Genomic DNA, 24,893 nt, shown 5'->3' with positions numbered 1-24,893 from the left:
TGATCAAAAGCTACATGTTTTTCAAATTTTTTGCCTCATAATGAGATTATACTGTTAAAAGTTCATTAAGTTTTAAAATTTAGCTTACCATGCATTTTAAGAGTTCGCCCAGCTCTTGTTAAAAAAATTATTATTCCTGTAGATTATTTCATTTCATAGAACAGCACAAGTCCTGAATGAGTCAGAGCAAGGTGTTCCTTTCTCCAGCCTCCCAATTCCAAGTGTTGTTGGCCCATTTTTTTCTGACTCTGCACCTAGGCCTGAATACTTTTAATTAATTATTTGAAATGCAACAATGACCACAACAGTATAAAAGCTTAATACATCCTCCCCTCCCACCCCACTGCCCCAAGAAGCATCAGCAAGAATGGAACTGAAAATTAAGGAAGAGAGAGTGGGGAAAACACAAAATACACAGGAAAAAAAGAAAAATATTTCCCTGGAAATCCTGGCCTGGGGATGCCTCCACAACAGCATGCCTTTAAGAATTAGCATTGCTACATATACCAGTATTACCCAGCCTTTTCTGCACTTGGCTGTGTTTAACGAGAGTTTGTCCTTCACTGTTTTCTTTGGCAAAGGTTCATATGCTCACAACCTTGAGTAAACGTTAAATCCAGCTCTGCAGTCCTGATTGCGAACTCTTGTATGCAGGAGCTCTGGGCACTCAGCATGAAAACAACCTGAGTGACATCCACAGCTTCAGAGCAGACCAGGCAACTCCTGACACAAGTCACTGTACTTGGAAAAAAGTTACTCCTTCATCTAGGAAGACTTCAGATGCTTTGAACTTGACTTGTTTTTTTCACCAGCACAATGAAGGAAATGTCCTGCTTCTGCTTGACTTTTTCTTCCTTGTTGGAACAGATGGTAAAGGCTTACAAATACGTGACTGGTATTTTTTCAGTGACTCATAGCTCAGAGCCACAGGTTTCAGATGGTGATAAGAAGCTCACCAAGATGGATGTAAGCGTACTTGAGGAGCAGTATGACCATATAAAACAGAAGCAAAAACTGCAGCCACACATTATTATATATAAAACAGGTACGCTTATATTTGTAGAAAAGAAATGCATATGTGATGTAAAGATTATTTCTTTAAATCTTTAATAACAGCTAGTTTGTTCTTTTTGTGTTCAGCTTCAAGAGAGGTACAAGAAAATTCCTTTTCTGTCATTTTGGGGTTTTATTCGTTTTGCTGAAAGGTGGTTTTATATTTATAGCAAGAAGCTTCATGTCAGTGAACTATTATTATGTATTTGAAACAGATGAACCTATTTGAGGTAAGGTTTTACAGGTTTTATATCAGTAAAATAAAGTTCTAAACATAAATAGCAACCCTTACAGTAACATGTTCTTCATGTCGATGAATAGTGTATTTGTGCAACGTTTTCTGTAATATTTCTCCTCTCTTGAATGCTTCCATCAGAACCAGAAATACTGGGTCATCTTTCTCTTTTTCCCTTCTCTATCTGTAAAGAAAGACTACAGGAAGCACCAGCAAATACCAAGTAACAAGCACAAGCTGGGGTTTTGTTAAAAAATAACTTTAATTAAAAGTCATAGTGGGTAACTAAGATACAAGCTTTGAACAAAAGGTCCTGTTTTGAAAGTATTTTCAGGGCATATTGTTTGGAAAGTGCATATATAGAAAATCAAGTAAGAACATGTGTCACCCATCTACCTGCCATGCCAAACAGATTTTATTTAAGAAACTTGCAATTTTTAAAAAATTTCTAGTTAGACTACTGCTGACAATACTGCACTGATACATTAGCTTTCCAAGTTAAAGTGATATTGAGAATACTAAGACAACTAATGAAGTTGTCTTTTGAATTTATTTTAATATAAAACCCATGTTTCATTCACCTCTCATATTAATGAGTAAATATTAGTACTTAGCTCAACAAGTGTAGAAGTTAGTTTATTTCATTCTTTACATTTTCCTCGACGTTTTTCAGCAGTGCTAGCCTTTGGCTGTGTCAGACTTCATGATCAAATCAATCAGAAAAAAACATGTAAAAGTGAATTACAAAACAGATTTGCTTCTTAAATATTCTTTTATCCAAATGTTTTGAAATTTTCCTATTAAAAGAATTAAAATCTCTGTCAGGAAGGAAAAAAAAATAAATATACAAGCTTATTTTATCAGGTATCAAAAAGCAGCTAACTTGAAGACAAAACAGCCCACCTAATCAGTTAAAGCAAAAATATGCTAGTTAAAGAAAGGGAGCAGAAGCCTTTATTCAGATTAATTCAAATGAAATTTCAGATATAATTAATGTAATCAGAGCAGATTTTTTTGCAAGGCCATTTGAAGATTAAAATATGTAGGTAGAACTGCACAGTTTCTGGGGAGTTTAAAATGTAGTAGGGCTAAAAATCCACATACAAATATTTTTTTAGATATGCACATTCCCCAAAACATTCACAAAACCACATAACCTGCTGCACTGAACTTCTATCTTCAAAAAACCTGTGTGGAAAGAACTCATGTCACTGTTAGAAGAAGTCAGAATTTGGGCATTTTTTGTTAAGCTGGCTTCTCAGGGTCCTAAAAGTTTATCTTACACATTCCTGCAGAAGTTGGGAAAACCTATTACATGGCTCAGCACTCTGCACCTGTTACATGCACCAGTTTTCAGGAGTATGTGGAGTAGAAATGAACATTGCCGTATCAGGACTGCCCTACACTACCCCGAAATTCCAGGTAATTCCAAAAGGCACTCCATGTATGTATCAGTGATTTGTACTGACAGCAAACTGCTTCCCTACCTAGAGGGTAAAATTATGGCTGTGCTGGGAAAGGGGTGAAAACAGCACCACCACCAACCCACACGTACACACAAACCTCAAAGGCCAGGCACACAAACCCTCATGGAAGGAGAACACCTTCGGTCCCTCATGGCCCTAGAAGTCCCTGCCAAAAGTCTTTGTTCATACCAGTTAAACCTTGCTTCATTCTTGCCTGGCAGTGCAGCTGTCCCTCCATGTAACCACAGGGGTTTTGAGCACTAGGTTTGTTGCACCACTGTTGGAACAGTAATTCCAAGTTTTCTGGAGGACTTTTAGCTTTGTTTGTCACTTCCTGTCTGCAGGACTCGTGAAATCGTGGACCTTTAAACAGAACTTAAAACCCTCTAACTTCCCTATTTTTTTGACAGAGAAGTTAGTAACCTAGAAGTCACCTGAAAACAACTTTGTTCTGTTTCTTCCCCAATACACAAAGTCACATTCGTGCTTCTGCCCACTCCTGATTATTTGAAAACAAAGACCATGACAAGATTTGAAAGGCACCAGTTAGGGGATAATACAGCAGTGTATTCATTACTTATTGGCTAAGAAGCTGAAAAACAGTATTTACTTTAGGAATTAAGTGGGAGTATTCAGCACATGCAGTCACAACAGAATAAATACTGGAGCTCGGAGTGCAGAAACCTCTTCCAAGTATTTCCCAAGCTAACTTGAGATAAGAATAACTTTTACCACTCTGGAACCTTAAAAGTATCTATTTGTGATGACAGCATATGGCTGGATGGTAAACAACTCTGCAACAAGACTATACTACACAATTTACATGGAGAAAAAAAAAACAAGACAGAAAAACAAAAAGAAAGGTCTGTGTAATTGCAGCTTTCTTGAGGAGTTTGGACAGTGCTGGAGGTGTGTTAATTCAACACCCAGTGGTTCAGGACTATCACATTTCTATCCAAGGTCATTGCTCAACTTTGTGTGCTGCACCTGTAGCCAAGCAAGGAATCAAATCAACCTTGAACTCAAAACCAGTGCACACCATTAAAATTGGACTAGATTTGTCACTCTGAACTTTCTGATCAGCTCAAGACAGATCATAATTATTCTGATGACCAGTTCATAAGGTTCTAGATGTTCTGATGTTGCCTATCAATGTCAGTTCAGCTAAGATCACAGTTAACACCACAAGAACATGCAAAGGTGCTTCACCTCAGTCTCTCAGTCCCATTCTCTTTTGTTTTTTCTCTCACACACAGAGAACAAGCCCCGCTTTTCAGAGCTTGGTGCTACACTGTGCCATTCTGCAGAACACACGGGGCTCTGATTTGCACGTGGACCTTTTTGTAGCCAGCCAAGCTCAGCTTTATTTCTTGGATGAGGTCCAGTCATAACTTTGGTTCTCACTGTTGCATGATAGAGAACTGTGTGTTCTTATCTCCCTCAGTGGTGTCACCCTAAGAAATTCTGTTAACACACCTCACTGTACAGACGGATGCACAAATACACCTGTATCTCAAAGCTCTGCACGTGCCTCAGTCTCCTTTCTCCCAGTAACACGGCACGAGAGCCAGTGTGGCCTGACATGTTTCTCCCTCCTAGCCATTCTGCAAAACAGCTCTTATCAGATCAACCCTTCGAGGCCAAGGAGCAGAAAAAGTTCTGTGATATTATGCTGGGGTTGTTGTTTTGGCAGTGGGAGCCAAAGGCAGCAGTGAAAGCCCTTGCTTCGCAAAATCCCTGTCGTACAGGTTCATTTACTGCCAGTAAATCAGCTGGGTCTGACATCTCCTAATATTTATTCATAAAGATGACACAAAAGGCAGCTATAAAGCAGAGGTTGTGCTGTTGGATATTTGTGAAGGCAGCATCCTGCTCAGACTAGCTTCATTTGAAATTCAGGGTTACAATCCTTTTAAAACAGTTGCCCAGAGACACTCAAAATATAATCAGCACTCTTCTATGTCTACTTTTCTCCCTTTAATGTGTTTCACAACTTTTACTGCAACAGACACAGTCACTATAAGTCAACCCTGCAAATAAGGCCAGCATTCTGCACAACCCCTACTTTAAATTATATTTATACCAACCAAAATATAGTTCATTAGCGTCAACAGCTAAGCTTTAGTGTAATAGCTCAGTTTCTGTTCAAGACACAGAAAACCAGTCATGTACAGCAATTTAATGACTGCTACATGTAATTAAAGTAGCATTAGCATTTCTGTCCCTAATATCTTAAAGATTTTTAACAGTAACTTTCCTAGTGCTTTAGAAATCAAGCTATAGGGGTAGAAGAATAGAAAAAAGGGAGACCAGAATCTCTCCAACTGTTACAGCTACTCTATACCTTTCACAGAGGAAGTAGATTCCTTTAAGTTTTCATTCAAGCAACACTAGTGTGATAAGCTATTTACACAATTTATACTGACTGGAATAGTAAAATTGCGGTAAAATATTAAAATGCAAGCCTATAATGTTAATGATGCCTCATTAAGAAAAATAAGACATTCACAACTTGTTTCATCTCGAAATAGTCACAATATTGTTAGGCTGTGAATACAAACTTCAAAGAGTTATCAAACAGAACATTTTTGTCTTTCAAATTACAGCACTTGCCAATACCCTGAGCAAGTCCCTACTCACCTTAAGAACTTTTGCTTACAAGCAATTAATTACTGAAAGTCGATTCTCAATCTGTGCTGTTAATGAGTCGTAGAGTACCAGTTAGATCAATATTGTCTTGATAAATTTCCATTTTCATTTGACTAAAATTAGGATATAATTTATGCCCTCAGAACCGCAAAAACAAGCACAAGAAGGTCTACTCATTAACCTGACATCAAAAGAACTTGCACTGCTCTCAGCCACTGAAAGAAAGAGCACAGCTAAAACTCATGTTAAAGCTTTTCAGATGAGTTTATGCTGCAGAAACCACACCCTTGCTTTTTTGCCACCATAGTAACGTGCACAAATATATTTCTCCCGCAGGTGGACAGGAATCTGGTCTGCCAGAATCAATGGTCAACCCTGTTCTAATTAATAAGAAAGTTAAAAGATCAAAGTCATTTAGAGGAGACGTCCCTGTCAGAAAGGTCACGCTGGAGACAATCTACGGTGGCAACTCAGAAGACAACTTGCTATGGCGTGTCCACCTGGGAGCTCACCGCCTGGGGCAGGCCCCTGGACAAGGAGATTCCTGGGATCTCTCCCACTGCAACGGCACACCATGGGGTTTTGACAACCAGAGACTGATTTCAAAGGGAAACTGCACGCTGGAAACCAAGGAACCAGCAGGAACAAGTGAACTGTCTGAGCTCAGGCAACTGGGAAGCTCAAGCGTGTTGAACAGTCTCAGCAAAGAGAACAGCTGCAACATTTCCAGCTCCTGCCAAAACTCTCCTCTGAAATCACCCACTGCAGCACTTTGGGCTCATCAGCAGATTTCTGCTACAAAATGCATGCCAGCCTGCAACAAACTGAACTTTTACCCTTTCCCGAATAGGAAAGGGCCCAGAATTTCTGAAGCAGCAAGGAGGCTTGGTTTATATGTCTCACAGTGAAGATATTCAGTAATACCTAAAAATTAGTCAGAAACTTGACTAAAACTTAAAATAGCAAAATAGTCTTTCTAGTTACACAGATCAACCTGCTGAGGGTCTACTACTTTTATTAGCCATGGAAGATTCTGACTATTTAATCTTTAATATCCTTATAATTTTTAACATATGATTTCATCATTCACTTTCAAGATATTCAAGATAATTTCTGATGTATTTTTTAAACCAATTAATAAAACCTCTGCTCATTTCTGTTGTTGTACTGAGACTTAGTAAATATAATTCCTCTCTGATTCATAAATTTCATGATAATATATTTTTGGTTCCCATCTATTCCCAGTGTTTCATTAGAAAGAGAATTAGAAAGATGAGTTCTCCCCTTCTGCAAGATCTTCAGAGGGAGGAGACCCTTCCTAGCAGGTACTTTTCAATGACACAAACAGGAGCACTGTATCACCCACTTCTGCCTGCAAGTGTTCATACAGGTCTCTTTTTCAAATGTAGGTTTCACAAAAATTGGAGATAGGAAATTTTCCCCATTTCATAATGGGTAGCCATGGGACATCATAGTAAATGGGTTTTTTTCTTCACAGGAGTTCCGTATTTAAAGAATGATTAGGAAGGAAAAAAAAAAAAAAAAAGATAAAGCAGAAATATACTTAAGAGGTATAACAGGGAAAAATACTAGATAACAACTAGTCTACATGAAACAAGAAATTACCTGGAAGGAAATACTTTAAAACCTTCATTGTCCTTTGATTGATTTAGTTATCTTAATTAAACATGGACCTTGAAAACCTTGGTTTTAAAGTCAGTGCAGGTTTATGCATGGCCTAAGTAACTAACTCCTTTGTAAAGTCTTTCATACAAACACTTTGTTCTTTCCTCAGGCTTCTCTACCATATTACTGTGCTTTGCACTGACTGGAACTAATTTAGAAAAGGCATTTTTGCTTTGGAGAATCCTTCAATTTAATTTTCAAGGACATTATGAAAGAGTTATTTTCACTTGTTAGTGGAGTAATGAGAAAAGTTGCTATACTAACATTTCAAGAGAAAATTACGGGTTTTTTCCTAAAGCAGCTGTAGTGAAAATGAAACAGAAAAATTAGAAAAAAGCCTAAAACTTCAAATACTAGAAAGTCTCACTTCTGAAGGGCACCTGATCTGCAAAACCTTTCCTGTTAACTTCTTCATGTTTGGCCACCATGGGCAGAAGCTTTCATCACTGGTACCACAGAAGTAGCCAAGTTTCAGCACTGCATTCAAGACTGCCATAAAGCAAGTTTACTGTGAGTTTATCAGTAGGCAAGCCTGACTGATTTCTGCACATGGGAGAACATGGAATCCTGAAAATCTAGTTCAGTGTCTTGTTCACAAGCCCATGACCCCTCTGAGGTTCCCACCTCCAAAGCTGGAAACGGGACCCTCATGGTAGTTTCCTGACTTTGCAAGGAAAACATTAGGACAGTCCTGCAGGTCCGTCCACTCTATAATAAATCACACCGCTGATTATTGCTGAGCAATTATTCCAGTCACACATAAGTAAAATAGAGAAAAATAGAGTGAAATCCCTTTGCTGCTGGGACGGCGTGCTGTTGGTCACATGAAAGAATTAGCCCACATGAGTTACTTGTAACAGGTGTTACCTATTAAAATAAAAGCTTACATCTTTTACAGGGACCAAAAACATTCCAGGAGCAAGCCCCAACCCCCTGAGAACCTCAAATACAAAACACAGTACGGAGCAGCCCATGTTGTACAACCAAATCCCTAAAGCTTTGCACCCTGCTCCCATTCCAGGACATTTTGGGGTCTAAAAGTCACACTGAGCCACAGTCAGCCTGAGGTGGTGTTTAGCACCAGGTTTTCCACACCCCTCATGTATTCTTCCAGCTCAGTCCCTGAACTCAGGTTAACTTCTGACAGCCCCACAACCAGGCAAGACCCTGCCCACCACACTGATGGGGAAATAAAAACTCCGCTAAATCTTACCCGCAACACTGCTGCCTTCAAAAAATACAGGAAAAAACCCCCAACCTGCACACTTCTGCCTCACACACACAGAGATAGCAGGTAAGAGGTGGCTGCAGACTCTGGAGCCAGAAGCTCCTGCTGTTGTCACAGAACTGGATTCATTAACTGGTGTGCAACAAGTCAATAATTACACATTATAGAGACATTATTTATTTTGGAGTTGTACAAGCCTGGGTGCTGGTGGTCTTCCTCAAATCAAGCACACCCACTATCAAAATTTTTTAATATTTATACATTTTAGCCATTTAGCCATTATTGTTCATCTGCTACAAGTTAGATAGTTCTTTCCTTAATTAGTATTCTATCTTCTACTGGTTAATGATTCTCTCGCTTCTTATGCTAATCAGCACTTTCTCATCTTTGGAGTCTGTGGGTTTTTTGGGTCAGTATTTGCGATGTGTCCCTGCCAGAATTACCTTTTACCCAGTTGGAGCTGATTTCAGCACAGTTATTGAGTTGGTTTTATTTGTTTCTTCCTTATCTTGGGAGTTATGCCAAATGTCCTTGTGGCCTGTAAATTCTGCATTCTTTGTGTTCACAATCAGTAGTAGCTCCTTCTTCCCAAGCTTTGTTAACCTTCCCCAAGGTCTGAGATCATTGAAACGTGTCGAGCCCTAAACCTTAACATGGCAATTCTACCAACAATTAATTTACTTTTCTAACATCTGGACGTCACTTAGAACTTGTGAGTTGCTGTTTCATGGGTCATGTCTCACAGAACCACAGAATGGGTCAGGTTGGAAGGGGCCACAGTGGTCATCTGGTCCCACCTCCCTGCTCAAGCAGGGCTATCCCAGAGCACATGGCACAGGCTTGTGTCCAGACGGTTCTGGAATATCTCCAGTGAGGGAGACTCCACAGCCTCCCTGGGCAATCTGTTCTGGACTTGGTCACTGCTCAGGGAAGAATTTTTCCTTGTGTTTAGATGGAATTTCCTGTGCATCAGTTTCTGCCCGTTGGCTCTTGTCCTGTTGCTGGGCACCACCAAGAAGAGCTTGCTCCATGCCCTTAGCATCCCTCTTTAGGTACTTAAACACATCGACGGGGTAAATCTCCACAGGACAAGAGGACATGGCTTTAAGCTGTGCCAGGGGAGCTTTGGTTGGATATTTGGAGGAACCTCTTCACGGAAGATTAGACACTGGAACAGGCAGCCCAGGGAGGTGGCGGAGTCACCATCCCTGGAAATGTCCCAGGATGAAGGGACACATCACTCAGTGCCATGGTCTGGTTGACATGGTGGCGTTCCATCGTATGTCAGACTCGAAGACCTCAGAGCTCTTTTCCAGCCTAACTGACGCCGTGACTGTGTGATTCCTTTCCTTTTCACTAGGCCGGAAAGCATGCAGACACCACACGCCACAGAGCAGCGCGACCGAAACGAATTCTGAGAGACGGCGCGTCCGGCAGCGGACACGCCTCAGAGCGAGGGCAGGGCGCGGCCATGGCGGGCGGGGCGCGGCTTCGCGCACGTCACACCCGTGTCCCTGGGCCTTCCGGGCTGCCGTAGGAGCCGCTCCCGATCCTCTCCCTCAGGGACCGCGGCCCTCGCCTCCCTGCCGGGAAACAGCGCCGGGAGCAGCTGCGTCTGTCCCCGAGCTTCCCCCGGCGGCGGCTGTGCCGAGCCCGCGGGGCGCAGGTGGGTGCCCGAGGCCGGGGCCGTGCTGACACCGCCGCGGTGACAGCGGGGGACGGGCGCTACCGGCGCTGCCCGGGCACGGGAGGCGCTTGGATGTGGATCCCACTGGGGAGGGATGAGGATGCCCGGGAACCCCGGGCCCGTAGGGATGGGGATGCCGTCCCTGTGGGTTTGCTCACGACGCTGCTTCGGTGCTTCCCTTCCTTCAGCCGGAGAGATCTGTCAGGGCTGTGTTTGCCTCTTTTTTAGGGAAAATTGATATGCCCTGCTTTGTGGCCGAACCATTCTGACAATCCCCTGTTCCTTCCATCGGCAGTTTGCCTTTTGAACCTGGTTGCTGCATCTTACGTCACGCATCTTACTTCTCCGCTGGTTTTATTTCACGTAGGAGGCAAACTGGCCTTAGAGGATGACATTTTATTTACTAAAGCTGAGTCTTGCATTCAGAGTGTTTCTGGGGAAATACCCCCGTTGTTTACTCAAATGAGTTTTGAGAAAGTCCCTTTCAACTCATACCGAAAGTGAAATTGCACCAGAAGCGCTTGTGGCGTTTCATGGCTGATGGAAAAGTCAGAAATGTTTTGCCTATGGATTCTAGTGCAATTTAGTGATGGAATTTATTGTAAGCGTTAGAAATGTTGCATATAAAATCACAGGTTTTGTGTTTGTGAAAGCGAAAGTTTATTTTTTAAGTAGAGAGTTTGTAAGAATAAGTTTAATTGGAGACTACAGTGTTGTTTCCTGTTTTGATCGCTTTATTTGAAATCACAAACTTACCAGGCTATAATATTGATAAACAGATGAATGACCAATTTATAAATGTCGCCTGTATTTAAAATTCTTAGTCTTAAGCATAGATTGCAATTTTAAATTTTATCTGGGTGACCCAAAACCATGAGTAATTTTTTTTGTAGGTGTTAAATAGAATTATGGCCATAAATTGGGAAAGTGGGAAAATCATGGTTAAGGGCTGTTCTTGAGAATTCCCTGGTGTGTTTTGGGATAGGGGGAAAGCTGCATTAATAGCTACAGTGCAACGTTTTGAAATTTGAGTGTTTTTGTCACTTTTAGCTTTGTAAATGCCATTGTTTGCCTTGACTCTAAAATAATAGCAGCAGCATCCCAGCAGGAAAAAGAATGTCTGTTTGTCTCTGCTAGTTTTGTCAGACACTGGACAAATTACAGCAATCCCACTGGAAGGGTTATTATCTACCGGCCCAGTTCATCTCTCTGACTCCTGTTTAGAGGAGACTGTTGTCCATGCCGCTTCCAGGGAATTCTTTGTTGCTTAATGAAGTTGGGCTTGAGGCAAGGCTGACCAGTAAACTTACCACCTATCGCATATTTGCCTACCTTCCCCCCCCTCCTCCTCAAACAGTGTTTTTCTGAGCCAGGAGCAGTTTTTGGAACTGGGGGAATTCTTCCCTTTTCTCCTGACAGCTGTGTGCCAGTAAACAAGAATGGAAGATGGAAACCACTCTGAAAGAAAAGTGAAACTGGTTAATTGAATTTCATGGCCACCTTAGTGCGTGTGTGCCAACATTTTAAATGCTTTTCTGTAAAATTTAAAAGACGTTTTCCATATGATTCCCGGTGTCCAAGAGCCACAACTGTCCCATGCTTTGTTATGCATCTAAAGTTTGTTTTTTTTCTGTTGAGACCTCTGCACCCTCCTTTCCTTGCCCTCTGTGTGGCTTCCCAGGTTTTTGGGGTGTTTGGGTTTTTTTTTCCCAGGGACATGCTGATTGACTCAGAGCTTCCTGCTTTGTCTGAGCGGAATCAGAAGTGGTGGATTGAGCAGCTGCATCCAGAGCAGGGCAGAACAACTGAATTGTCAATTTTGATGTATTGATGCTTTCTGCAATCCCAGTTCACGTAAGGGGATAGGAAGAGGTTTAGTTTGTCTTGAAACGGCAGGGCCCTTGTAAGTTATCCCTACTCCAGTCCAAATTTCACCCTCTTTGCAATATTTTTTTCCCCCATTTTTTCTCATAGTTTGGCCTCAGTTTCCCCTCCCCACCAAAATTCATGGAATGCACTTGATACTCATCATTCATTGCAAGATTCTAAAATGTCACTTAGACTTCTTTAAAAGCAGAATATCTTACTATAGGAAAGCTGTATTAAAGGATTGTTTATTTTTCTCTCTTTTTCCTTCCAGCTGTGCTTTTGTTTTTAAAAAATGGCACAAAAAAAGTATTTGATAGCAAAACTGACAAGCTGCTTGAGAGAGGACAAAATTCAGCTATGGAAACCACCATATACAAATGAAAAAAAAGAAGCTGGCGAAGAGATGAAGGTAAATATTTTCTCTGAATTGATGTCACACATCTTCCATGTGATAGTGCTGGTGCATTTTCCCAGTTTTTCTTCTCATTTTCTCAGGAGCTCGTACAAAAATATTCATCCAAGCTGAATATCAATGAGAATGAGACAGAGAATATGCTCGAAGAGATACGGTGTAAAGCGATTGAGCGTGGGACAGGAAATGAGAATTTTAAAGTGACTGGGATTGCAAGACTTGACATATATCTGCCCCGTAGAAAAGTGAGTAACACTGCAGAAAAGCCTGCATGAGGAGCTTTACTTTGAGGTTTGAGTGCTAGATCTGTGTCTGTGCAGATATTTTCACTACAGCTTTTTCAGGTGTTTTGTGTGTGTGATCTGTGTCAGGTAGATAAAAAGTGGGGAGGTGGGAATTACATATTTTAGTTTCCCAGGTATATGGGAATATCATGGCAAAGGAATACAATACTGAAGACATGAGTAATTTTTCCCTTTAGGATTAAATGGCAAATAATCTTTCAGTTAAGAAAAGTAAATTAGATTTAAGTGTCTATTTCAATTTGATTCCTTCTGATGTAACTGCTTGTATTAGCAATAAAGAACAGATGTATTTTTTCAGCTGTAGAATACCTGAAGTTGATTCAGCATATTAATGTCACTTGAACTTGGGAATGAGAAGCAGGATTTTCTGTTGTGATGGCACTCACCTTTTCCCTTCATAGATTCATAGAATTACAGAGTCTTGCAATTGTTTCTTGAGCACTTCCAGGGATGGAGATTCCACCACCTCCCTGGGCAGCCCATTCCAAAGCTCAGCCTTCCAAAACAGGCTCCTAAAAGCTTCTCCAACCGAGAACTGAATTAAGTTTTGTCCTTTTGAAGTCGGGTTTCAACTTCTATTTTCGTACATAAAATACTCCTGTAGTGAAAAATAATTGCCTGAGCTAAAGGGTAGAGAATTTTAAGTGATCGCCATGCAGTTAAAACAACCAAATAGTTTCATAATTCTGCTTTGTAGTGCTGCTGGGCAAATAGAGGAATGAATTAATTTAAAATTTCAGTTTATCTAATCTGGGACCAGAGACACTAAAAGGAATTAATCATAACTTAGCCAGTCACAGGTGAGTGGCATAATTGCAAATCACAGTTAAGATTGGAGGTGCATAATTAAAATAATTGAAATTGTTTGGTTCTGAATTTAGATTTATTTAATTCTGAATATTCTGCTGTTATAATGGTTATTTCTAGCAGTATGGCAAGTGCAGAAGTGGAAATTACTACTATGTATGTCAAGCCATAATCCTCTAAATATGATTGTTATTTTGAAAAGAAATGTTACTGTAGGAAGTTAATTGAGAAAATGTCCAAAGTATCTTGATATCACGCTTTTCCTTCCTTTTTTTCTTTTCCCCACCCCATATAATTTCTACAGAGCAGGAAAATCCCTCTGGAAACCAGTCTGTTCATCACAGGCAAAGAGCTCAGATCCCAGTAAGTGCAATCACCCTTTGTGCTTCTCTCATGAGACACCACCCTGTCACAGAGCATTTTAAAAAAATGCAAACAAACCCACTTTTTTGTTTGATTTAAGCTTTTTCTTAGCATGTGTTCTCTGAACAGGATGTCCAGTGTCCCTGTAGGGCAGTTCTTTGTGGGAACAGCTGTGGTTTAACAGATGGAAAACAGGAAAAAGATAGTTCTGTGTATGTCCCCAGCAAGTACCAGTGTTCCACATCTGTAACCAGGCAGATCCTCTGAACAGTGAACATTACCTTCTCTTTCTTTTGTGTTTTTAAGCCTAAAAAAATCAGATTCTTGTCTGTCATGCTTTTCCTCTTTTTGTATCCCAGGTTTTCTCTGTACAGTACACAAAGCTCTCTGATGATGTTAGTTTACTTCTAGCAGCCTTTTGTAGCAAAAATTTTAAGTCATTTATAAGCAGTAGTTTTTAGGTTCTATTGCTGTTGTAACAACAATATTGTATAACCTTACAAATTTATGTTCATGGATGAAATTATTTATTTCACAGGATAGCACAGGAATATGCATTGCAAGAAAATGCTGTCAAAATAATCATAAATAAGAAGCAGCTTGATCTGGGTATGTATTTCTAGTTAAAGATACTTTTACGATAATTTCCTCGTTTTCTGATTCTCAAAAGAAAAATTGTCTTCAACTCTATTAAATATCAGAAATTTCCAAAAAAGAGCTGTTATATTTGTCAAGTTCTGCTTTACAGGAAATATGTTAAATTATAATAATCCAAATTCTTAAATAGAATTAGATCAATTAAAGGAATACTGTAATGAATGTAGAAAATCCCCTTTTCTAGTCTTGAGACACTGAAAATGCACATTTAGAAGAGACTCTAAATTTTCTGTATAATAGCACTTTCAAAGACTTTTTGTAATGCTTTGCCCATGCTCAACGTGTCAGACGTGTGGGAAGTGATGATACAGCTTTTTCTTTGCTGATGGCCCTGGAATATATCAGAATTAGAACCACTGAACTGACTGAAGGAACTGGGATTCAGTTCACAATTCCTGTAGTCTTGTGGAGTATGATCCTGGATATGTTCTTATTGCCGTTATTTGCCTGAAGATCAATAAACTGAAATAGAAATAAAGGTATTTTTTGAATGTTTGGAAAAAACAAGGAAAGAAACATACCGGGAAAGTCACTTCAAAAGCATTTTAAGATGCTAGTCTGATTCTGAGTTTTGCTGACTGAATCAGTAATTTTTAGGGGCTTTGCCTGAGTTCTCAAATTTTGCAATTTCAGTAGTTCCAGTTGTTGAATGGTAATAATCACACTCTATTTTGCAGGTAAAACCCTTGAAGACCAGGGTGTCACACACAATGCGAAAGTGATGGTGCTTCAGCTGGAACAGAGTGATGAGGAAACCAAAAGAAAAGTTCAGGAGGAAGAGCTTCAGTGTAAGAAAGAAAAAGAAATAAATGACAAGATGCAAAGAACTAGGAAGGGTTTGGAAATTCTAGCAGAGAGAGGTAGGTGGGCTTCTTGGATTGGGGGGGGAGATGAGTGTTCATTAAATTTTGTTCATAAAAAATTACATTCTCAGAGGGCCTTTCAACGGGGAAGAGTGCCTATACCATGGCTGAATTACAATTCACACTTTCCTAGGTTTCTGCCTACATGAAAACTGGATTTTAAGTTGGCTAAAACTTTTTTTTTTCCCCCACCCTTTTTACACAACTAGAATGCTACAAAAAAACTTTGGCACTTCGAGAAGGATGTAATATGAATCACTTGTTTAATTGGCACTTGGCAGTTAAGGGACTGATGACTTGTGAGAAGCTTTAGATTTATTGTAGACAAAAGCACAGTGGCATAATGTGTTTTAAGTCATTAAACACTTTTTTTTTTTGTAGTTTAGCTATGGCTGTGTGTAACCATGGTTTCATTGTGCAGAGCAGCTCATTTGTCACTGTCATCTGCAGCATGGCTGTGGTGTTCTCATACCCTTGGATGTTGATTCCTGGCAACTCTGGATTAAGTTAAAGGGATCTAGTTAATTTAACAGTAATAATTCTTCAAAATGAGGTTGTGTTTGTGAACTGCAGTGCTTGATGGTGAGTTTAAATCACTTCTCTATTCCATTGTTTCACAAATCCACAAGCAAGGAGCTGTGAAGCTGAGCACGTAACAAATTCCTGCCAAATGCAGAAACACCCAAACAAAGCTTCAAAGCTGGTGACTTCTGGTTTCTTTCCACAATATCAGGTTTTGAATACATGACAAAAGTGTTTGCTTTTTTGGACTTAAGGGGTGGTTTAGATCCCACATTTTGTATCCTGAGTTTGGTCTCTTTATGGTTTTTGCCACTGTCAGTTACAGCCAATGCCAGAGTAAAGAGCAGAGTCTGTAATGGGCTCCCAGGCTGAGGGTTCTGTGAGAAGTGTACTAAGGGTTTAACAATTCTTTTGTTTCCCCTGAGTGAAACCACAGGCAGAAACTTTTAATCTCAACAAACTCTTCCTTAACTGTCTTTTGTCTGCAGGAAAATTATCTTTTCATTGTAAATCGAATGGAAGTGAAAATAAAATGGATAGTTTGATAGCAACCATTAAAGATGTGGGGAAGGAAAATAATGAGCTGTATTTTTTTTCCAGCTTTATCAGCTGTGCTCAGTTGTATTTTTCAAATATTCTGTGCTTTAGTTGATAAATCATTTCAAATGCTGTGTTGTGTAAAATGTAGGTGTTTTGTCTTCTGCAAAAAAAAAAAAAAACACTTCTTTATAATTCATGGAACTTCTAATATTGTGTCTAAATTTCTGTATGCACAAGGCCTTTTCCACAGTCACCTTTCCAGAAGTTCCTCATGTTTACCTGGCCAGAGCCACTGTTGGTTGGTATGTCCAGAAAAACACACGTGCAGCCTTTATATGTAATTCTGATTTTTTTGTTGTTGTTGTTTGCTGTTTTCTTTAACAGCATACTTACTAAAATAATGTTATGGCAGCAGAGTTGCTCTGTTGAAGGTGGCGTTTAAATTTTAAACTTTTTTATATCTTTCAGAGGAGTACTTGGATCCAGACTCTGTCCCATACCTAGATATAGCTAATCAAACTGGAAGGTCAATTGAGATTCCTCCTCAAGCTAAAAAAGTAGGTGAAAGCATCTTATATTGCCACTAAGATGGCTCTTTAAAGCTTAATCTGTGAAACATTTAAAATACGGGATTGAACTACAGCCAGACTTTCTGGGGATGTGATCCTGGGCCCGCTAGATGTTTGTTTAATACAAATAATTTTGAAATACAATTGAAATAGAACTCTACAGTGGAGAATATTTCTGTCATCTGGAGACAACCTCTGATTCCTGATCTCACTGCAGGTCTAATCTGGCACTGACCCCTGTGTGGTCCACATCTTACTTGGGGGTTTAAGGCAGGCTTTAATTTTCTTGATCTTAGTGTCTGTTATGAATTTTGGGTGTCCTAGAAAGGCGTGAAAGTAACTTGGTTCTTAGGCCTTATTTCCATTTGGAAACTTGATGAGTCTCTCTTAAATTTGACTCTATTTAAACAGTTTTTAGATCTTTTTCACTGTGTCCCCTTTCAAACTTAAATTTGCTCATCATTCAAGAAAGCTCCACATTGTCAACTGAAAATACCTTTGGTGGCATGCAAGTGTTGAGTGACAGGAGGAGTGACACACCTGATGTTGGCCACTGAAGCAGAAGAATAGTGATAGGTGCTTCCTTTCAGGATTACTGAATTTTCTGAAGATAAATAAAATTTTTTACAAAATTTTACAAATACTTGGAATACAAATGCAGTAACAAAAATGTGAAGAAACTAGCCAGTGTGTTCCAACTGCTGCTGCAGCCTCGCCTGAAGCCTGCTGTGATTTGTGCATCACCTGGAGTCTCTGGGATGGGGATGACACTGCACTCTCACAGTGCATGCTGTTCTGATGAAGTGCTGAATGTAATGATTCACCTGAAGAGTTAAATCTTCCAGTGTTCAAGTGAATGAGATTTCATCAATATTGATCAAGGATCAGAGGAAATATTGCAGGTTGTTTCTGTCCAGAACTATTATTACATTTTCATTTGTTATACTGGTGGAGTTTCCCTGACACATTCAAAATTTAATTTTCAGTTCTGAGGTTTTTCAGGAGGTGAATTTTTAGGTTTTGCAAGATAATTGATAGCAAAGCAAAACAAGTTTGGTGGTTTTAGGAAGTGCAGCACCCAGAAAGATGCTGAGCTTTGTATCACTCACCACTGAAAATCTCTCTGGGGTTGCATACATAAAGTAAGCTTGGTGCAGCATTTCATATGCCAGTAGCATCCACTGCTTCTAACTAGACAATATCTGACATTATCAGATGGGAGAAAAGTGTGAAGCAGTGTGAAATAGCACTGGCCTTTCAGAACTGATACAATCATATTTTTCTAGGAAGAGCAAGGACTCTGATGGGTTACTTGGATCTTTCCTTTTAGCTCTTTGATTTGGGGAGGTGCAGTCAAAAGTCTCAATGTGTTTCTCTAGGCTCTTGTGCTGGCAATGGGTTACCATGAGAAGGGCAGAGCATTAATGAAGAAGAAAGAATATGAAATAGCACTGCCATATTTGTTGGATGCTGATAAGCACTTCTGGTAAGAACATTTTGAGTCCTTGTGCCTGTCTTTACTGTCAGCCCATAGAGGAACAGCACAACCTCTACCTGTGCATATAAATCAGGGCCAGTTTTGCCTGAGGTTGCTTCACACCCCCTCTTGCAGATGGGAAACAGCAGATAAAGCTCTGACTTGCAGTGACAGGTGGCTTCATGTAGAACAGCTGAAACAGATACTGCCACTGGGCAAGTTAATCTTTCATAACAACATAAACAGAAACTGTCAATATTCATGTACCAGGTTATAAATTGCATTAGCTTGAGAGACAGTTACGGATATTCATTTGCAGTTGCTCCTGTGAAGTAATAATTTCTTGTAAAAGGTGGAGCAGATAGCTGAGGTCAGTAACCATACCAGGGCTTCTGCAAGTAAATTAGTTTCCTATCAGCTGTCAGAGCCCTAAATTGCTCTTTTGAGGTCCCAAAAGTAATACTGTCCCTGTCTGTTTCTCATCTGTGTGGGTTTGCAAGGAGACTGGCGCGGTACTCAGCATGTTTGTGTGCAGAGACAGTTTCTCAGTTCTCCCAAAGATTATACTGGGTTTAATTCCATTATGCTTTTAGAGATGCCATATTAAACAGTAGCCACAGCTCATTTTGTTACTGTAATAAGCTTTAAGATGTAGCACTGGTATCAGTCCTGTGTGTCAGTGAACGGAATGGGAGATCAGCATTTGATTCCCCTTCCCCTGGCGTCAGTCTGCTGCCTCAAAGGGTGTGCTTTCTCCAACATGAGTGTGCGCACTTCTGATGTTGTTTTATGAATGTTAAAAAGTGGTGAGGAGGGCAAAATAAACAACCCTCTCCCAGAAACAAAACCAAAAATTAGTTGTTTTATTTTCCAGTGAGTGTAGCACGGAGCTGCTGAACACGGTTGATAATTATGCAGTGCTGCAGCTGGATATAGTGTGGTGCTACTTCCGTCTGGAGCAGCTGGACTGCCTGGATGATGCAGAGAAAAAGCTGTCCACAGCACAGAGATGCTTCCAGAGGTGCTATGGGGAGAACCACGAAAGACTTATTGACATCAAAGTATGCTGGGTTTGGCTTAATTGGGGTGGGATTTTTTTCTACATCTTACTGTTCAAGTGTTGCAAGGCCGGCTTTTAGAAGCTTAAAGTTTTCCTCTGTATCATTAGCCTGTCATCTGGTTCTGTCAGCACAGGGAAAACATTGGGCCTGGCTAAAAGGTCATGGCAAACCTGTGTTTATGTGCACAGGCATTAGCAGGGGTTTAGGTGTGGTGCTTTATCCGCACACTGAGTGTCACAAAGCCCTGACTGTGTCTCCTCTAAATGTGTAGAGTGTCCTGTTGATAATGAACTGATTTTCTACCTCATGCTTCTATCTACCCCCTCCTTCTTTAAACAACTCCTAGGGAAGCTATGGTCGTGAGAAGGTTTTATTTCTACGGCTTTACCTCCTTCAAGGGATTTCGCACTACCACAGTGGCAGAGAAAAGGAGGCTGCAGAGTACATTCAGAAGGTGAGACACCTTTAGGTAAAACTCTGGAGTCCTTCACTCCAGCCCCTCAGTTTGGGTTCCATCTTGTGCCTATTCTTTGCTTACTCAGAGAAACGGGGAGGCTTTTTTTGTTTGTATTCTAACAGTACAAGTGGTGTCATTTTGTTCTTCCCCTATCCAGGCATCTTCTTTGTATGGAGAGCTGTCCATAGACCCTGATAAAGTGGATCGCCTGTCACTCCTGGGATTCTCGGAACAGGAAGCTCGCCTTGCCCTGCGAGCATGCCACGGGAATGTGGAGCATGCTGCCAATCTCATCACCAACAGGAGAGAGGTAAGGGCAGGGAAAGCATTCAGTCATGGGTCACCGTGAGATGTGTGTTGTGTGGCCAGAGCAGTGTGGTGCTGAGTTAAGGACTTGGATTATCCCGCTCCAGCACTGTTGGGGTAGCTGACAGCTGGACGTGTTGGCACAAGTTTGAACCCAGAACTTAATGCGCTAACAAGGGAAGCTCTGTCTCAAAACAGATGGGACGAGGGTGCCAAAGACCTGTGGTTGTACTACAGAGGCACATGGGAAGGCTTTGCATCAGTGTTTGCTACTCAGCAGTGAACCGTATGGGAATAAACCAGCAGGACCAAGCTCTCACTCCTAGGCTTGGCTGTCCCCTATTGTGGCTTTGTACTTGGAAGATCCAGGAGGGTAAAAAGATTTTTTTGTGCTAGAGTGAGTGAAGACAGTGCTGTCCAGATCTGAAGTGACGCTTGGTAAGCTGAGGAGGCACTTCCAGACTTCAGACAGTGAAGTGTGGACAGAAAAGCCAACTGGCTGAGGGAAGACTGAACAGAACTCCCTGGCTCCCTGCCCAGTTCTGACTGTCTGTCCTTGGCAAGTCTTGTCTGTGGGCCCATCTGCCAAACGGGTTTGTCACTTACCACACAGGGCCTGGAATAGCTGTGATGGCACCAGATCCGATCTGCAGAGCGGAAGTGTGGCGACAGGGCTGGCTCATGGAAATGCAGCTTTATTTAGGAACGAGTGTCTGGCAGCACAGTCTGTATTTACAAAAAAAAAAAAAAAAAAAAAAAGCCTTTTCCTCAAGAGATTCAAACTTGAAGCAAAAAAATCCAAGAAACCCTACATGCACAGGCTGTGTGTTAAAGCATTCCCATGCACCGTGAGCTTTGCAGTGTCTGTGCTCTTGCAGGAAAAGGCACAGATCAGGAGGGAGGAGAGGGCAAAAAGGCGGCGGCGGCTGGAAGACATCAATACCCTGAAAAGTATGGGCTACTCAGAGAGAGCTGCTCAGGTAGCTCTTCAAAAGACACAAGGAAACCTGGACCTAGCCTTTAAGGTAAGTGATTTTTCTCTAGAAGTAGTGTTGTACAAAATAAATCTGGTTGGGGTTTTTTTTGTTGTTATTGTTTAGCAGATTCTTATTTTCTGTAGTTCACATTTCTTAGGTCATAGCTACCCTTCCTGAAGTGTAATGATTGAACTTGCACTTCCTGACCCAATAAATCAGATATCACTTAAGCTGGCTGATGTTTGCTTGTATCAGCCATTGGGCTGCATTCATATCTGTGTTGAGGACTGTTGTAGCTCTGTTACTCTATTCTGATCTCTCTCTGTTTTCTTGCAGTTTATTCTTGACAATCCTGAGTTACTCTTGGAAGATGATGATGATGATTCTGTAGCCATGGACCAGTTTCAGGTTTCCCAAGAAAGTATTGCGCAAGTAAGCTCGACCACTTGCTTTCTTGTGTGCTGGTTGTCTTGTTTCTGAGTTGTGCTTGCAAAGACAGCAGATTTTCCTTAAGTAAAACTGTACAAATATTCTTTAACCCATGTCATGCAGGCTGTTACACTCCAGGGTCTGGCATCCACTCTTCATGGTGAAGTCACTGGGGCTAATGTGATTTTTGTGTACTTCCTGCCCATTGCACCAACCTGCCATGCATGGATGTGGAGGGAAAGTGTGTGCACTGTAATGCTCTATCCCAGAAAAGACAGCACATGAGAAATTTATTCAAGTCTCCAAACTCTGCAGTACACAAGGGAAAGAGTTGGAATGTGTGTTTCTCATGACAGCCTGTCTGACAAGCTTGTCAGTAGTTAGAGTGGCTGTGTAATTGATGTCAGGCAAAAAAACTTTATTGCCTAGGAAAAGTAAACAGCACATGCACCCCCCTGATACACTGGAGTGCTTTGAAGTTTCCTTTTGAAAGCAGAAAAATAATTGGTCTGGTACTAGACAAGAGGCTCTTGATCCTGCTCAACATCCTCGTGCCTTTAATAGGTCACTGCCCTGTTGTTAACTGTTCCAGTAAACCAGAGTCAGTGTCCTGGAATTCCTGGCATGCAGAGCTTTTCTCTGTGTGAGAGGATGACTGTCAGATGCAGAGTCAGATTCCTGTCAGACCCTGGTGTGAGATGAGCTTGGATTTCCCCAGATTTTCTGTATTATTCCTTTTTCCCCCTCCTGCAGCTGACGTACATGGGTTTCAGCCGTGAGTCGGCAGAGCAAGCTTTAAAGGTCTTTAAAGGGAACATCCACGTGGCTTCCCAAACCCTTGCTCATTATGGGGGAGTTCTCCCTCCGTCCCTGCTGCTGTCCTCAGAGGGGTCCAGCCCATCAGAGGAATCCACTTCTTCCAAGGACCTGCTCACGGAGTCTGCAGGTGAGAATGTTGCATCCAGCCGGGCAGGAAGAGGAGGCAAGGCTGTTCTGGCTTTAGTAGGAAATAGTTAAGCAATTTCTGCTGAAATGGTGGCACCGGGCTCCAGTAATGCCCCAGGGTGTTTTTATTGGGAACACAGTTACGGGAAGGCAGCTGTTGTTCCCTGCAGTGACAGACACAAAGGGATGAGAGGAGACAAGTACCAGCTGCAGGCAGGTGCAGCCCAGGAAAAAAGGTGACACTCAGGGTGTCCTGGACAGGGCTGAAGAGTTTATTGCAGATCTGTGCTCTGCAGGTGGCTGACCTGCCTCCATACTCCTTCATCGTGTCCATTACAGGATAGAACCATAACCAGTAACTTTCCACTTAACAAAGAAGAAACTTGCACGTATTTTTCCTCTTGTTATTTGTCAGAGCTGTAGTGATCCCCGCTGTATAATTAAAGGCTTTCTTACACCATGTTTAAACAATAAGGAAAAATGGCCATCCTGCCCTGTCCTTTGCAGAGTAGTTGTTAGAGGTGGTTGTGCAGAGAGGGGCTGGCAGAGCAGCCACGCTGGTGAAACAGGGAGAGCACCAACTTCTTTCAGTGGTGAATTCACTGCTGCTGCTTTTTATTGGAAGGTTCCTCCAGTTCACCAACAGATGAAGACATGGAGACTGATGCAGTCAATGAAATCCTAGAGGATATTCCTGAACATGAAGAGGATTATCTGGATTTAACACTCGAGGAAGAACAACAGATAATTCATGAATACTTATCCTATATACAAGTACCGCAGCACTAAATCCCATTAAATCTTCTTCAGTTATATGTATTTACCTTGTCAAATTGAGTTTGGATTATAAATGCACCTTCAGCTTATCTCTTACTAAGGGCCTTGAATTCTGTTAAACTACAGTTGGAATACTTAATTCCTGCTTATTTGTAACTGCTTAAAGCCTACATTTGTGATACATTGTAATTTATTGTCATAGAAAAATAGAAACATTTATTTTCAGAAGAAAATTTAATAGAACTAAACTATATTTTTATTGTGAAACAAGTTTGCTCACTTAGTAAAGAAGCATTTCTATACCATTTTAAAGTACCAGCTTTAAAAGAAGAACATGAGTTTGTAACTGAGAAACCTTAGCTCGTGAGGCTGTAGAGGTATATCAGCTTTCCAGCTTTTCTTCTGAAAGATTTCTAAGAGACATTAATGTATCTGTTGTGCATGGGTTTATACCGTGTTCTGCTTGTCCCTTCCTGCAGGTGTTACACAGGCAATAAAGGTTACTCTGTGCTGCTTCTGCCTTCCCTGAGAGACCTCTGTGCTTTGTTAAAAAAGTGGGAGCTACCGGCCAGGGCCCTGCCCTGGCACTGGGGGAGTGTTGTTCTGCAATTTCCTTTTATAACTAAATAGCCACTTTCCCCAAGCAGCTCTGTTTAACCTCTGCAGGTGTGTGGCTTAAGGTTGATGGATTTCCAGGGGATTACAGGATTTTCTGCAATTAGCTGTTGAACAGAGCTTGGTTCAGGCGCTGTCTCAGTAGTTCTGTGCAGCTCCAGCGTTCTGAAGAAGCGTTTGGGGGCTTCTGTGGTTTTATAACCTCCCGTTCCCTGCCGTGTAAGCGCTCCTCTGCGCCGGGAACAGACATTCCTCTGCCCGGCAGCTTTGCTTGGACGTGGTTTACTCGTTTTCCATGACTCCACGCTCTCGGTAGAGGGAGCCCGGGCCCCGTCTGGAGCCGGTGGGAGCAGGGAAGCGGCCGCGCTCTCCACTTGAGGCAGAACATCAACCCTGCGTGTGGTGACAGTGTCTCCTCAGCCGGCACTTAACGGCCGCGAAACGAGGGCGTGAACTGTTGTGCGCCGCAGGGAGCAGGGCCTTGGCCTGCGGAGTGACTGCTCAGCTCTGGCGCGGGGACTGAGCGGGCTGCTGCAGAGGACTGGGGTTTGTGCTGACTCCCTCAGCCAAACACAGCAAAAAGCAGGCAGTGATTATACTGTGAAGGAATTATTTGTATTTCATTCTTCTCTATCAAGGCAAGTGCTGTAAAAATTGAATGGCTTTGTATCTCTACCCTGAAAGCTGAAGGATTTCCAAAGCCAGCAATATGAGCTTCTGAGGGAAATTCAGCCCCAGCACCCATTATATCGTGTTTCTTTACAGGCCAGCACTGAGGAACCCCTGGACAAAATGAGCAGAAACAGAACAGAGAAAAGAATTTGGAACTGAAAACATACAAGTCATGGATGTCGTTTTAACAAGAAGGAGGTGGAAACACAAATTTACTGCTCTCTTCCCAAGCCTCCTGGCATTGGCTGCCAGCCCCTGGGCATGCA

General features: G+C 41.5%; 2 protein-coding genes across 2 annotated transcripts; both read left to right on the top strand.

Annotated features, from left to right (window-relative positions):
* Positions 1 to 647: 647 nt before the first annotated feature.
* Positions 648 to 6,549, top strand: CUNH9orf152 (chromosome unknown C9orf152 homolog). Its single transcript, XM_066195728.1, has 2 exons — positions 648 to 1,045; positions 5,740 to 6,549. The coding sequence occupies exons 1-2, from the start codon at positions 817 to 819 to the stop codon at positions 6,309 to 6,311; spliced, it is 801 nt and encodes a 266-aa protein (XP_066051825.1). The 5' UTR covers positions 648 to 816; the 3' UTR covers positions 6,312 to 6,549.
* Positions 6,550 to 9,835: 3,286 nt separating this feature from the next.
* Positions 9,836 to 23,860, top strand: NUB1 (negative regulator of ubiquitin like proteins 1). Its single transcript, XM_066201251.1, has 15 exons — positions 9,836 to 9,983; positions 12,145 to 12,282; positions 12,369 to 12,530; positions 13,702 to 13,760; positions 14,299 to 14,369; positions 15,095 to 15,277; positions 16,811 to 16,899; positions 18,291 to 18,397; positions 19,263 to 19,449; positions 19,796 to 19,903; positions 20,064 to 20,216; positions 21,091 to 21,237; positions 21,526 to 21,621; positions 22,372 to 22,564; positions 23,189 to 23,860. Exons 2-15 carry the CDS (start codon positions 12,166 to 12,168, stop codon positions 23,350 to 23,352), a joined length of 1,836 nt encoding a protein of 611 aa, XP_066057348.1. The 5' UTR covers positions 9,836 to 9,983; positions 12,145 to 12,165; the 3' UTR covers positions 23,353 to 23,860.
* The last annotated feature ends 1,033 nt before the right edge of the window (positions 23,861 to 24,893 follow it).

Source organism: Chamaea fasciata, unplaced genomic scaffold (genome assembly GCF_029207755.1).
Source record: "Chamaea fasciata isolate MVZ Bird 193981 ecotype frontalis unplaced genomic scaffold, bChaFas1.0.hap1 SCAF_1, whole genome shotgun sequence".
Classification (NCBI taxonomy): Eukaryota; Metazoa; Chordata; class Aves; order Passeriformes; family Sylviidae; genus Chamaea; species Chamaea fasciata.
Note: the sequence above shows the minus strand (reverse complement) of the source record. Positions and strands in the feature narration are given on the sequence as shown.

What these genes read in the sequence shown, in the direction of transcription:
- CUNH9orf152 (XM_066195728.1), top strand. Translation starts at nt 817, where the DNA reads ATGAAGGAAATGTCCTGCTTCTGCTTGACTTTTTCTTCCTTGTTGGAA. An exon ending in CATTATTATATATAAAACAG is followed by an intron (nt 1,046 to 5,739) that starts GTACGCTTATAT and finishes TTTCTCCCGCAG; the next exon opens with GTGGACAGGAATCTGGTCTG.
- NUB1 (XM_066201251.1), top strand. Translation starts at nt 12,166, where the DNA reads ATGGCACAAAAAAAGTATTTGATAGCAAAACTGACAAGCTGCTTGAGA. An exon ending in GGCAAAGAGCTCAGATCCCA is followed by an intron (nt 13,761 to 14,298) that starts GTAAGTGCAATC and finishes TTTATTTCACAG; the next exon opens with GATAGCACAGGAATATGCAT. An exon ending in CCTGCTCACGGAGTCTGCAG is followed by an intron (nt 22,565 to 23,188) that starts GTGAGAATGTTG and finishes TTTTATTGGAAG; the next exon opens with GTTCCTCCAGTTCACCAACA.